The sequence below is a fragment of the Artemia franciscana genome, chromosome 10 (genome assembly GCF_032884065.1).
Source record: "Artemia franciscana chromosome 10, ASM3288406v1, whole genome shotgun sequence".
Classification (NCBI taxonomy): domain Eukaryota; kingdom Metazoa; phylum Arthropoda; class Branchiopoda; order Anostraca; family Artemiidae; genus Artemia; species Artemia franciscana.
This window is the reverse complement of record NC_088872.1, coordinates 22,947,301-22,960,468: the sequence shown is the minus strand read 5'-3', so window position 1 is coordinate 22,960,468 and position 13,168 is coordinate 22,947,301. Positions and strand designations below refer to the sequence as shown.

Genomic DNA, 13,168 nt, shown 5'->3' with positions numbered 1-13,168 from the left:
TCACTGGGGGGATTTGGTGGGGGGGGACCTAAAATCTTAGAAAACCCGAAAAGTGGAGGGATCGGGATGAAACTTGGTGGGAAAATAATTACAGGTCCTAGATACGTGATTGACATAACCGAAGCGGATCCGTTCTCTTTGGAGGAGTTGGGGGGAGGATTAATTCTGAAAATTTAGTAAAAATGAGGTATTTTGTAATTAGAAAGAGTGATCGGATCTTAATGAAATTTGATGTTTGGAAGGATCTCGTAACTCAGATCTCTTATTTTAAATCCCAACTGGATCCAGTGCCATTGGGGGGGGGGGATCTTAATGCTTTGATCGGATAGATCAGGATGAAACTTGGTGGGAAGAATAAGCACAAGTCCAAGATACGTGATTGACATAACCGGACCAGATACCCTCTCTTTGGTGGAGTTGGGGGGGGGATTAATTGGGAAGAATTTGAAAAAAGAGGTATTTGTAACTTACGAACAGGTGATCAGATTTTAATGAAACGTGATATTTAGAAGGATCCTGTGCTTTAAAACTCTCATTTTAAATTCAAACCAGATCCAGTAACATTGGTGGGAGTTGGAGGGGGAAACTGGAATTCTTGGAAAACGTGGAAATCGAGGTATCTTACGAATGGGTAATCGGATCTTAATGAAACTTGATATATAGAAGAATCTTATGTCTCAGATACTCCATTTTCAATTAGAAGTTAATCCGTGGACATAGGGGGTTTGAGGGGCGAAACAGAAATCTTGGAAACCGGAAATCTTGGAAAACGCTTAGAGTGGCGAGATGGGGATGAAACTTGATGGGAAGAATAAGCACAAGCTATAAATACTAGATAGACATAATTGGAACGGATCCGTTCACATTGGGAGAGCTGGGAGTTGTAAATTGGGAAAAACTAGAAAAATTGAGATATTATTAACTTAAGAATGGGTGACCGAATCTTAATACAATTTGATATGTAGAAGGATCTCATGTCTCAGAGCTCTTATTTCCAATCCCGACCAGATCTGATGACATTGGGTGGAGTTGGAGGGGGAAACCGGAAATCTTGGAAAACACTTATAAGGGTCGTAGATACGTGATTGACATAATTGGACTGGATCCACTCTCTTTGGGGGAGTTAGTGGGTGGGGCTCAGTGCTTTGGCGAGTTTGGTGCGTCTGGACTTGCTAGGACGATGAAAATTGGTAGGCGTGTCAGGGAGCTGAATAATTTGACTTGATAAAGTCGTTTTCCCCGATTCGACCATCTGAAGGACTGAAGGGAGGGGAAAAATTAGAAAAATTGAGGTATTTTTAACTTATGAGTGGGTGATCGGATCTTAATGAATTTTGATATGTAGAAGGACCTTGTGACTCAGAGCTTATATTTTAAATCCCGACCGGCATTAAGCCTCTGATTTTTCTTCTAAAGCAGTTTATTGATTGTTAGAATTTTGCTAGAGCTCATACCATATGAGCTCTTAGCTCTTTCGACCTCGTCACAAGTGCCATATGAGATCTTAGCTCTTGTTTTAAGTTGTGTACGTAAGAATATTTTTATCAGCCAAAGGCAGCTCTGATTACTGTCACACAATACACAAAATATGCAAGTCCTGTAATAATATTAACCGACTGACCCGCTTTAAGAAAGATTAAATAAAAAAAAAATAGTTTTTTTAACTGAAAGTAAGGAGCGACATTAAAACTTAAAACGAACAGAAATTACTCCGTATATGAAATGGGTTGTCCCCTCTGCAGTCCCTCGCTCTTTACGCTAAAGTTTTTAATTGTTTTAAAAAGTAGAATTGTGGCAAAGAGTCAAACTTTAGCGTAAAGAGCGAGGGACTGCAGAGGGGACAACCCATTTCATATACGGAGTAATTTCTGTTCGTTTTAAGTTTTAATGTCGCTCCTTACTTTCAGTTAAAAAAACTATTTTTTTTTTATTTAATTTCTGAACGTTTTTGAATTAATGCATGTTTGATTTTGGCTCTCCGCACATAAATTATTGAAATGAAATTAGTATATTAATTTTTTTTGGCTAAAACGTCTGTACACTTCCCAATAACCATTACTATATGTAAACACTGGTCAAAGTTTGTAACTTGCAGCCCCTCCCCCAGGAATTGTGGGGGAGTAAGTCATTCCCAAAGACATAGTTATTATGGTTTTCGACTATGCGGAACAAAATGGCTATCTTAAAATTTTAATCTGTTGACTTTTGGAAAAAAATTAGCGTGGGAGGGGGCCTATTTGCCCTCCAATTTTTTTATCACTTAAAAAGGGCACTAGAACTTTTCATTTCCGTAAGAATGAGCCCTCTTGCGACACTCTAAGACCACCTGGTCGATACGATGATACCTGGGGAAAAGAAAAAAACAACAACAAACAAACAAATAAACACGCACCCGTGATTTGTCTTATGGCAAAAAATATGAAATTCCACATTTTTTTAGATAGGAGCTTGAAATTTTTGCTATAGAGTTCTCTGATATGCCGAATGCGATAGTGTGATTTTCGTTAAGATTCTATGACTTTTAGGGGATGTTTTCACCTTTTTTCCAAAATAGGGCAAATTTTCTCAGGCTCGTAACTTTTGATGACAAAGACTAAATTAATTGGAACTTATATATTTAGAATCAGCGTGAAAATTCGATTCTTTTGATGTATCTTTTAGCATCAAAATTCTGTTTTTTAGAGTTCCGTTTACTATTGAGCCGGGTCGCCCCTTACTACAGTTCTTTACCACGAACTGTTTGAAAAGAAAATAATTCGGTATTTCGGGGCTTCTGACATTATTACTCCTTTGCGGAAGTTAGGCTCAAAATTGAAAAAGGATTATATTTTTTCTCTGGGCCCCTTCCATCTCTTAGCAGTTCTTTCGTTAGTTGAGTTATGGTTGTGGTATATATGTTTTATCGCTCGTATAGTTGTGTTATTTTCAAATTATACTCCATAATAGAGAGGCTCCGAACACCCAGCATTGTATATTAAGCTCTGAATTTGACGTTTTTTTCTAACGTGACCAGATTCGTCCTGCGCCCTTTTCATTGAATTTTTTCCCCCATGGCATATTTCTCCAAGGAAAGATCCTCCCACATACCCCCTCCCTCATCCCTACCCCCAAAACCGAAAAAATCCCCCTGAAAACGTCTGTACATTTCCCAATAACCATTATTATATGTAAAAACTGGTTGAAGTTTGTAACTTGCAGCCCCTCCCCCAGGAACTGTGGGGGAGTAAGTCACCCCCAAATGCATAGTTATTATGATTTTCGACTATGCTGAACAAAATGGCTATCTCAAAATTTTGATCCGTTGACTTTGGGGAAAAAATGAGCGTGGGAGGGGGCCTAGATGCCCTCCAATTTTTTTGGTCACTTAAAAAGGGCACTAGAACTTTTCATTTCCGTTAGAATGAGCCCTCTTGCGACATTCTAGGACCACTTGGTCGATACGATGACCCCTGGGGAAAAAAAAAAAAAAAAAAACAAACAAATAAACACGCACCCGTGATTTGTCTTCTGGCAAAAAATGCAAAATTCCACATTTTTGTAGATAGGAGCCTGAAACTTCTACAGTAGGGTTCTCTGATACGCTGAATCTGATGGTGTCATTTTCGTTAAGATCCTACGACTTTTAGGGGGTGTTTCCCCCTATTTTCCTAAATAAGGCAAATTTTCCCAGGCTCGTAACTTTTGATGGGTAAGACTAAACTTGATGAAACTTATATGTTTAAAATCAGCATTAAAATGTGATTCTTTTGATGTAGCTATTGATATCAAAATTCAATTTTTTAGAGTTTTGGTTACTATTGAGCCGGATCGCTCCTTACTACAGTTCGTTACCACGAACTGTTTGATAAGGAACTTGCGCTGCTTCAGTGAGTGAAGCAGGAGAAGAACTTTTATCTAAATAGTTTCCTCGCGATGATAAATCCTGTGACAGGGAATAGCATTGCAATCTTAGACAAGAAGTTTCGGTCGTATTAAGTAATAGTGAAAACAGTGTAAATGAAGTTAGTCTAGACGAACTACAGGAAACTATAAGGACTAAAAGCTCAATGAAAGCAGTTGACCTGGACATATCCCAAATTAAGTTTTGAAAAGAATATCAAGGTGTTATCCTCTACAATGTTGAAAATTATTAATGCTTGTCTGAAGTTGTCATAATCCCCCAAGGAACGAAAGTTGCAAATATTCTCGTCATTAGTAAACAGAATAAACATAAGGATGGTTATATACCTATTAGCTTAGACCTATTAGCTTACTTATTATTAGCTTACTAGACCTATTAGCTTGTTGTCTAATGTTGGAAAAATTTTTGAACGAGTAATTACGAATAAATTGATTCCTTAAGTTACACTAATAATTGGATCTCTGATTCATAATTCGGCTTTGTAAAGAATAAATCAACAATAAATGTATTAGATAATATCCTACAAATAGTGAAAAACAATAGAAAGTGAAAACTGTTAACGTTATGCTTGTTTTTGATATTAAAGGTGCGTTTGATAATGCTTGGCTTACTCGTATTATAAAAAAGCTGACGAATCAAAAATGTCCTCCTGGTATTCTAAAACTAATTTATAATTACTTAAGTGATAGATTTGTCTGCTTTGAAAATGTCACTTCTTTTAAATTAGAAAATTCATGCCCCCAAGGTGGCATAATGTCTCCATTCCTTTGGTCAAAAAATATAAATCATTTACTCGAGTTAAATATTGACATTAATTGCAAAGTTCAAGCTAACGCAGACGGTGTTTGCGTTGTTATCATGGGGTCAAAGATTGCAAGTATGGAAAGACGGAAAGACTGGCAACAAATGTTTTCTAAAGATTCACTGTTTGGGCTTCAAATAACAAACTTACCTTTGATATGAATCCGATTTCTCATTGATGCAGTCTGATTTGATCAATGTTCATTGTTGATTTCTAAAGTGATATGCTTATTATTTGGATCGTAATCCTTTTTTTCCTTTTTTCTTTTTTCCTTTCTGTGTTTTTGTTCTGTATTTTTCTCTTTTTTAGTGTCATTATACAGTTTTGATGCTTGTAGATGTGAAACACCGGGTTACCGGTCCAGTCACTAATAAACTATCTATCTATCTGCGTCAGGATATCCTTTTATAGAGATAATTTAAAAATAAATTTAATGGGATGACTGAAGTAGAAAGCTGTTAACTAGTACAGCGCTTTGTCGGGCATTGTAGTGTTGCGCTGTTTTTCTAAAATAAATATGCCAACACATTATAACTGACTTTTACAAATAAATTTATCTGATTTCTTTAGAATCGAATGTGGCGCAAGACAAGATCAACTACTTCCATTGCTGGATGCTACGGAGCTGATCCAAATCGAAATTGGGACTTCCATTGGGCTGGTAATGATTTGTTTTGTCTACGTCATACTCTGGACCTTAAACATCTTCGTTTTTGACTGTGTGTACGTTCAAATCAGATTTGTTTACAAAGAATGGAGACAACTGGTCCGATTTGTAAACTTTTTTTTAATGCTTTTCCAAATACTTGGAGTGCCAGTTTAAAAATTCATAAGAAAATTTTCTGTAACGGTGACTTTTAAGTTGCAAGTCTAATTGAATGTTCAAAAATATTCTAAATTTGATTAAGTAAATATACAGTTAATTCAGGCAAGATGAATTTTGAGAAACGTAAAAATTAAATCTGACAAGAGCGGATTTACAATCGTGATTCCAACGTAAGCGAATTGACTTACTTTTTGTTGCCAACATTACTCACACAATTTTGATTATGACACTCAAAGTAGACGAAATAATTAATGACAAATAACCAGTGCATGGGCGTACGTAGCTTCTTATCTAGGGGAGGCAACCAATTCTGTGATGCAGGGTGGAGTGTGCTGAAGTTATATTACGAGTTCACAAAACCTTGCATTGACAGAAAGTTCTGTCATACACATGAAATCTTTATTGATAAGTAATCACTAGAAACTATAAATCATCAGTAAGTCTGAGCATGAACTTTCTTGAATAAGAGCTAATTTAAGTATAAATTTTAACATTTCTGTTATTTCCAGCGTTTTCAACCTTCTACCTTTTATCAACTGCTTTTCTATCCATCTATCCCTTTTAACTACTTTTTCAATGATTTGCTTTTTTAACTATATCTAGCGTAAATTTGAAGCTTTAAGGGGGCAGCTCTCCGCTTCCTGCCCCCCCCTCCGCATACCTACGAACGAGTGAAATATCAGTGAAGAGATCAATCTTGAATGATGCCTTCCCAAGCAATTGTTTTCCAAGATGTGTAGGCACTTTCATCTTGCGAGGAACTTGCTTTATCTTTTATATGAAACAATTTTTACAACCTGAAAACGTCACTAAATGTTATATCCATTCTTTCTAGTCTTGTGAATATGTTGTCCTCCTCGCTTAACCTGAGAGATTGACAATGATTTTTGTGATTAGAATTCCAAAATTAAAGGGTCTGTTCTTTGTCTTTTCTCGGCAAGCAATTAAAATGTATCATTAAATTTTGTAGCTTTATTGCAAAGTAGTTTTCGTTTCACAAAACTAAACTACAAAGCACCCAAATTTCTTTGACATAGGCCGTTGTTGTTCATTATTCAGGTGCTTTGAATCAAGAAAACGTAGAGAAGTTTCCAAGTTTGGATGTCCCTGAAACTTCAACCCTCCCAAGCACTTGCCTCTGCTAAAATCTAAAGACCCTAAGGCTCTAAACTAAATTTTACAATCTGAACTACTGTTCTGCTTATACTGGCATTTAATTAAACAGAATGTTTGTAAGCCATGTGAGGGGTATGTTGCAAAATAATACACTGACTCATTTTGTCCTTAGGATTTTTTATTGTCTGCTTCATACCCGTATAATAATATGTATTTATATTTATTACAGAAGGAGGAACAAGCAGCTACCCGTGCTCTGAGATTTACACAGGCCCAGTGCCCTTCTCTGAGATCGAAATGGCAAACGTAAGAGACGCTATCCTTGCACGTGCGTCTCAACTAAGAATTTACTTAACCGTTCACTCATACGGCCAGGTAATCTATCTTCGCTTTCGTTTCCTCACTCTTCTTTTAAATCAAAAAATGACTCTGTTGTAAAAAAAACCTCAGACTCATAGATTTAAATACACTGAAAATAGGTCAAGATTAAAATCTCCAGAAACCAAACATGGGCGATTAGAAGGTTACAAAATACCTGTTTGTAGCATATCCGTTTAATTTTTTCAGTAGAACGCTAGTTTTCAGAGCTCTACGGATATTGAAAGTATCATAAGTCAGTGTGTTTCAGCATTTTACTGTAGATGGATGACGCGTAATTTACGAAGCAGTAATTTTTTTCGTTATAAATTTCAACTTCACTCTTTGATTCCGTTGCAAAACTTTGTTTTCTTCAATCAAATCTGAACATGCACGAATTATCATCAATTTTGAAGAATTATGTACCCCATCTTTTTGACTTTCTTACAATATCTATTTCAGCCTCAAAACTAATGGATAAATTTAATGAAAATGAATTTTTACTTACTTTTAGATGCTTCTCATCCCATGGGGTTATGATGCTGTTTATCCTGAAGACTATCCTGAACTGGTAAGATTTCCGTTATATTTGCTTTGTTCTTTTTTTTATTATGCCAAAAACAAAAGAAAAAAGAATTTCTATGACACTGAAATGGAACCAATCAACTCTGAACAAAACATCAAAGCTTAGCTATTATATTGATAATTAACGTCCAACCAATTTTCTATTCATTTCGTGGTAACCGCCAAGATAGCACTATAGAGAGAAAAAAAATCACTTTTTTGAAATAGTTTATTTTATTTTCTTGTAAACCTTGTTATTATGAAGAAATCGGTTGTACTAACAATGACGCATACTTGTGTTTAAAATTTCTATAGCTATTCAAGTTTACATTCAAATTATTTAGGTAGCATTGCTGTCGATACCGTAATCGCAACAGCAGTTTGATCGATGCCGAATGGTAAATCGATGCCGAAAATAGTCTGAATTTCTTACCTCGAGAAGGGAAAACCGGCTAGGATGGCCCTTAATATTTTAACTTTTTTTTAGTACTTCTTAACATTTGAGCAAAATCACAGAAGAATTTAGAAAATTAAATGAGGGTCGGAAGATTTTTTTGACAATTGGTTAAGGGATGACAGATTAAAAAAAAATTATGTACCTTTAACGCATAGCTTATTAATCCTAAAAGCCCATGTTTTTTGGGATAAAAAGATGTATTATATTTCTTGTGCAGCTCTTTCTTATTTGCGGGGAAACACTACCGCAATATGATAGTTAATAAACAAATCAGGTTGGTTTTTGAAACTATGATTATAATGTCCAAACACTACCGCAATATGATAGTTAATAAACAAATCAGGTTGGTTTTTGAAACTATGATTATAATGTCCGGATATTTGTTTTTTTTTTAGTTTAATTGTATAGTGATTATCTGGTCTCCCAAATTCGGAAGACCGAAATTTGGGAGTCCTGGTGAAAACCGTCTTTTCTTTGAAGTTGTCTTTTCCCAACTTCAATATTTGATTTTGTTTTTCTAAATAGGAAGAACTCGGACTCGCTGCCACTGACGCTTTGACTGCTGTTTATAACACTAAGTATGATGTCGGATGCTCAGGGGTTATCTATGGTGAGTTTTTTTTTTTAACATTCTTTTACTCATATGGCCTACGTTTTTACTCTTGTTGATAACTTTGAATATGATGTTGGATGCCCAGGGGCTATTTATGGTGAACACGAGACGCTTAAAAAGACATTTTTCAAATAGTAAAGGTAAAAGAAAAATCAAAACGTTTTTGTAAAATACAGCAAAACATTATAACATACTGAAATTCTATTGCAAAATGTACTACGCCTAAGTTACAATTTCCTTTTATAGAAGCCTACCTAGAAGAATTTACCGTGGCTAAATTTTTAAATATTTTAAAGTTCTAGCCAAATTTAGTTCTCCTTTTTGGTTCCCTCTTTAAGTGGCGAGTACCACGGGCTAAAACTCTTTCCGAAACCTCAAATTGTAGCTAAGAAAGGCGGCGACCTTCTACACAGTAAAGACGCTCGAAATTTGCTATAAATCTGATAGGAAAATAAATGTTGAAACCAGCGCTGAAGTAAATTTTTATTTAAAAAGAAAATTTATGAAGCGGGTGGAATGTTTGAACATGTATTCTTACGCTGTTGCCTTTTTATTGAAAGATTAAAAGTTTTATTGAAAGGTACGACTACACGGGAAGCTTGTATATATTGAACTTCATTGTCGCTTGTCTTCTAACCGAGGGTGTTGTCCCAATGAAGCAGTGTGTTGATTTAAATCGTCCTTAACTTCTTGTTTTTTTGAAAAATTTTCGTGAACGAAAAAATTTCGTGAACGCACAAACAGAAATATACCATTAGGAATTATATTCCACCTACATAACACCTGATAATCCCAAAATCTCTGGAGAGCAACAGAAGATCTGTATGGAATTTTGCATGTCAGATAAACACTGCCTGTCAAAAAGTATTTTACAGAGCCTTTCAGCTTCAAAAGACGTGCTCCAACACGATGGTATTTTCTGTCTTTATCCATATATACGAACCATATAAAAGTAACGTTTCTTACTGACTAGACAATTATTTCAAGCTTGATTTAAATACCACATACATTTGGAACACATATTTGTGTTCCCGGTTTGAAAGGTACAACCGAACTTACAAAAAAGAGATTAATTTAGTTCTCTATGCAAAGGAATGAAACCTCAAGAAGCATATTATTTTGCCCAATTTATATAAATTTTTGTGAGAGGTTGTTCATGGGGAAGGTGTAAGAGGTCGAAACATGAAGGTGAAGGAATTCACTCTTTGCCGTTCCTTCTTTTGAATACGAAAGTCCGAAACAGCTTTAAAAATGGTTGCTGAGATGTTAAGAGACAACCAATTATTAGGGAATTTTAAAGCAGTACTTCTTACAAGGATTACTAGTATATCAAACCAACGATAATAGAATACAAAGGGGAGACTCGCTCTTGTCATTTGTTGTACTCTTGTACCCATTATTAGCACACAAAAAAGATCCGTGTAGCTAAACTTCGGTTTTCCACTATTTTGCGACGCAAAATGAAAATAGTTACTCAAATTTCGGGCAAAATGCCATAGGGAAGAAAATGAAGAGACAGCTATTTGGGGCAAGCCATCGAAAAAAAAACGAAAACTAACAACAACTCACCGCAGCACCAAGCCACCTGAGACCGACACAGCTAAGCACGCTCCTATTTCATCCCAATTTATTCAAAGCCTCCCTCTTTAAATCCTCCTAGGAATTTCCTATTTCCTTTAAATCTTTCCTTATAACATCCTCACACCCCAGACGAGGACGACCTGCTTTTCGTTTAACTCTTGACGGTTGGCCGAAAAGGACAATCTTTAGTAATCTGTCGTCCTTCATCCGCAGAACGTGTCCTAGCCACTTCATCTTTCTTTCAGTATAACCCTAGAAAGTGGGATTGAACCACATTTTTCGTGCAGCCTACTCTTTGGAATATGGTCATTTAGCTAGGTACCCTGAACAATGCGTAGGCAATTTCTCTGGAAAAAATCCAGTAAATTTTATCCGCTTTTCGGACAGCCTATGCTTCAGAGCCGCGTTCGACCACTATCATCACTGTAGCACTGTACCTTCCAATAACCTTGATTTGCGGGCTTCCTGTTCTTCCAAACTCTTTATAACTGTGAAAAAACACGCTCAGCCTTGGCTAATCTACTTTTAACATCTTCACTGCTCCCACTGTCCTTACTAATAATACTTTCAATGTGTGTGAAGCTGCCTACCAGATAATCTTTTCGTTACCCAACGTCACCTTTTCATCTTCACTCATTCCTGGCCTTAGTGACTTCGTCTTCTTAACATTAATTTTTAAACCTATTCTAGCACCCTGAACTCGCAAAAAATACTAAAAGCTCATTTATATTGCTCAGAAGAGTTTTTCCTCCCCAGGAGAGTTTTTCCTCCCCGTTTGAATCCGTGATCTCCAGTTGGCTTACCTGTGCTTTTTAAAACAAAATTCATCAAAATGATCCATATAAAGGGGGATAGAACACAACCATACTTAACTCCTGATTTAATACAAAACCAGCTGTTAACTTCATTTCCTACCTTAACCGCAGAAGTGTTATTCTCGTACATAAAACTAATCACTTTAATGTATTAGTCTGGAGTACCATACAAGAATAAGACCTTTTCTAAAGCTCTTCGATCAACAGAACCGAACGCTTGCTTATAATCTATAAAACTGAGGACCAAAGGTGTTTGACAACTGAGGCACATCTCAAACATTAACCCAAGAGTTAAAATTTGGTCGACACATCCTCTACCTTTTCTAAAACCTCCCGCTAATGTGCATATATAGCCCAAATTTGTTTCAAAAGTACTATATTTTCATCATATTTTGGTATATTTTATTAGGGTTAACCAAACTTCATTTTTCGAGTATGTACCGAATAAAGAGTACCATGTTTTGTATTATATTGAATGACTATTACTTATTTTATGCATTCTGTATAATTAGAACATAATAAAATAAAATCAATTCAAAGTTTTGGGTATTTAATCTTTATTTGAGGTTTATTTTTCAGGACCGGCTGCTGGAGCTAGTGATGACTGGAACAAAGGTGTTGCAGGGATCAAGTATTCATACACACTGGAACTCCCAGACAACGGAAGATATGGTTTTCTTCTACCAGCGACAGAAATCATGCCAGTTGCTGTGGAAACATGGGAATTTTTTAGAGTTTTAGCTGAACGCATTTCTGCAAATTAACTTTCGAGAAAATTGTAATCCTAGCTTGGAATTATCTTGGCTAGGACCTTCATATTTACAATTATTATATTATATGTTACAATTATAAATTTACAGACGACATTTTTACTTAAGTTAAACCTATTTATGAGCAATGGCAATTTATATCTTATCATCTGGGCTGTGTCGGAAACGCCATCCCTGAAGGCATATTTAGTTTACATATTTATAAAACTGAACATATTGATTACATCAAAATTTTACGGCAATGTGATGGGTCATTACTGGGGTTTCAACGAGAAAAAGTAGCACAATGAAGGGTGCTGGCTCCCCTCCCATCACTTTTGACTCTGAGAAAGGCACTACTTTTTTAAATTTCTGATTCAATAAGCTCTGTCTCCAATAACTGTGACCAACGCTTCATGCGAAGTGGTCAAGGGGGAAAAAGCTTTAAAAAATACAATTCAGAATTAAATATTCCAAATATAGAAACATATTTCTCTAAGTAAGGATTTACATGTATGCCAATAAGCATTAATAAGCATTTATATGAACAGAAATGACCCACTTCACTAATATGATTTTTTACTGAGGTAACAAGACTGAAGGTTGACAATTCCTCTACCCTATATTCTTATAAAACAATTTGATAGGTGCATCGTTAAAGATTTCCAGTGCAACGGTTCTTAGAAGCTTCTATGGATGATACGTTAGAGCGGTTTCTTCTAATTTATCTTTATCTTTTTGGAAACTTTGCTTTCAGCTAACTTTTAAACCAATCAAGATTTGCAAAGCACTTATCGATTTAAATACGTATTACGTAGTCCTCACTAAAGTATTTAGTTTCCAAATCTAGTATCTATCTTTTCAAGTTTCCAAGGAAGTTAGATTTTTTTTTCATGAATATTTATCTAATTTCTCGTTTCTGATTTCGGAGAAATAGCCAAATATAAAGAATTTCATCAATAAGTTTGTGAATGTTTTTTCGTCCTGGCTTTAGTCATTTTTTTTTTTTTGCTGGAAAGTCAATACCAGATTATTGCTGTGAAAAATGTAAAATCTATTCTTACCCCTTAAGACATTATCTCTTATCTAAAAAAATATAACGAATGCATAAATTTGGAATCATAATTGAAATCATAGTTTCAACCTTAAAGGAAGCCTGCTCTTAACTCAGTGTATAGTCAGTGTTTGACGTCTTGTCTAATTCTTTTATAACGACTCCCGAAACACAAGGACTGTTTAGTTAAAATAAAAACCTCTTTAAAAGTAATACATTTTCAGTGTAAAGAGCGAGGTGTTGAGGAGGGGAGCTCCCTGTGTAGACAGAATCATTTTATTGTGTTTTATGTTTAATGTTGTTCCTTACTTTCACTTGAAAAAACTTGTTTAT

The 13,168-nt window shown here is 35.5% G+C and overlaps 1 protein-coding gene across 1 annotated transcript in view; it reads left to right on the top strand.

Moving 5' to 3' along the window:
* Nucleotides 1-11,896, top strand: part of LOC136031928 (carboxypeptidase B-like) — a 42,884-nt gene extending 30,988 nt beyond the window's left edge. The window contains exons 6-10 of the mRNA XM_065711921.1: nt 5,274-5,364; nt 6,875-7,020; nt 7,517-7,573; nt 8,549-8,633; nt 11,612-11,896. Of these exons, the coding sequence (XP_065567993.1) occupies nt 5,274-5,364; nt 6,875-7,020; nt 7,517-7,573; nt 8,549-8,633; nt 11,612-11,796 (564 nt within the window). The 3' untranslated portion in view covers nt 11,797-11,896. The remainder of the gene's footprint in view (nt 1-5,273; nt 5,365-6,874; nt 7,021-7,516; nt 7,574-8,548; nt 8,634-11,611) is intronic.
* The last annotated feature ends 1,272 nt before the right edge of the window (nt 11,897-13,168 follow it).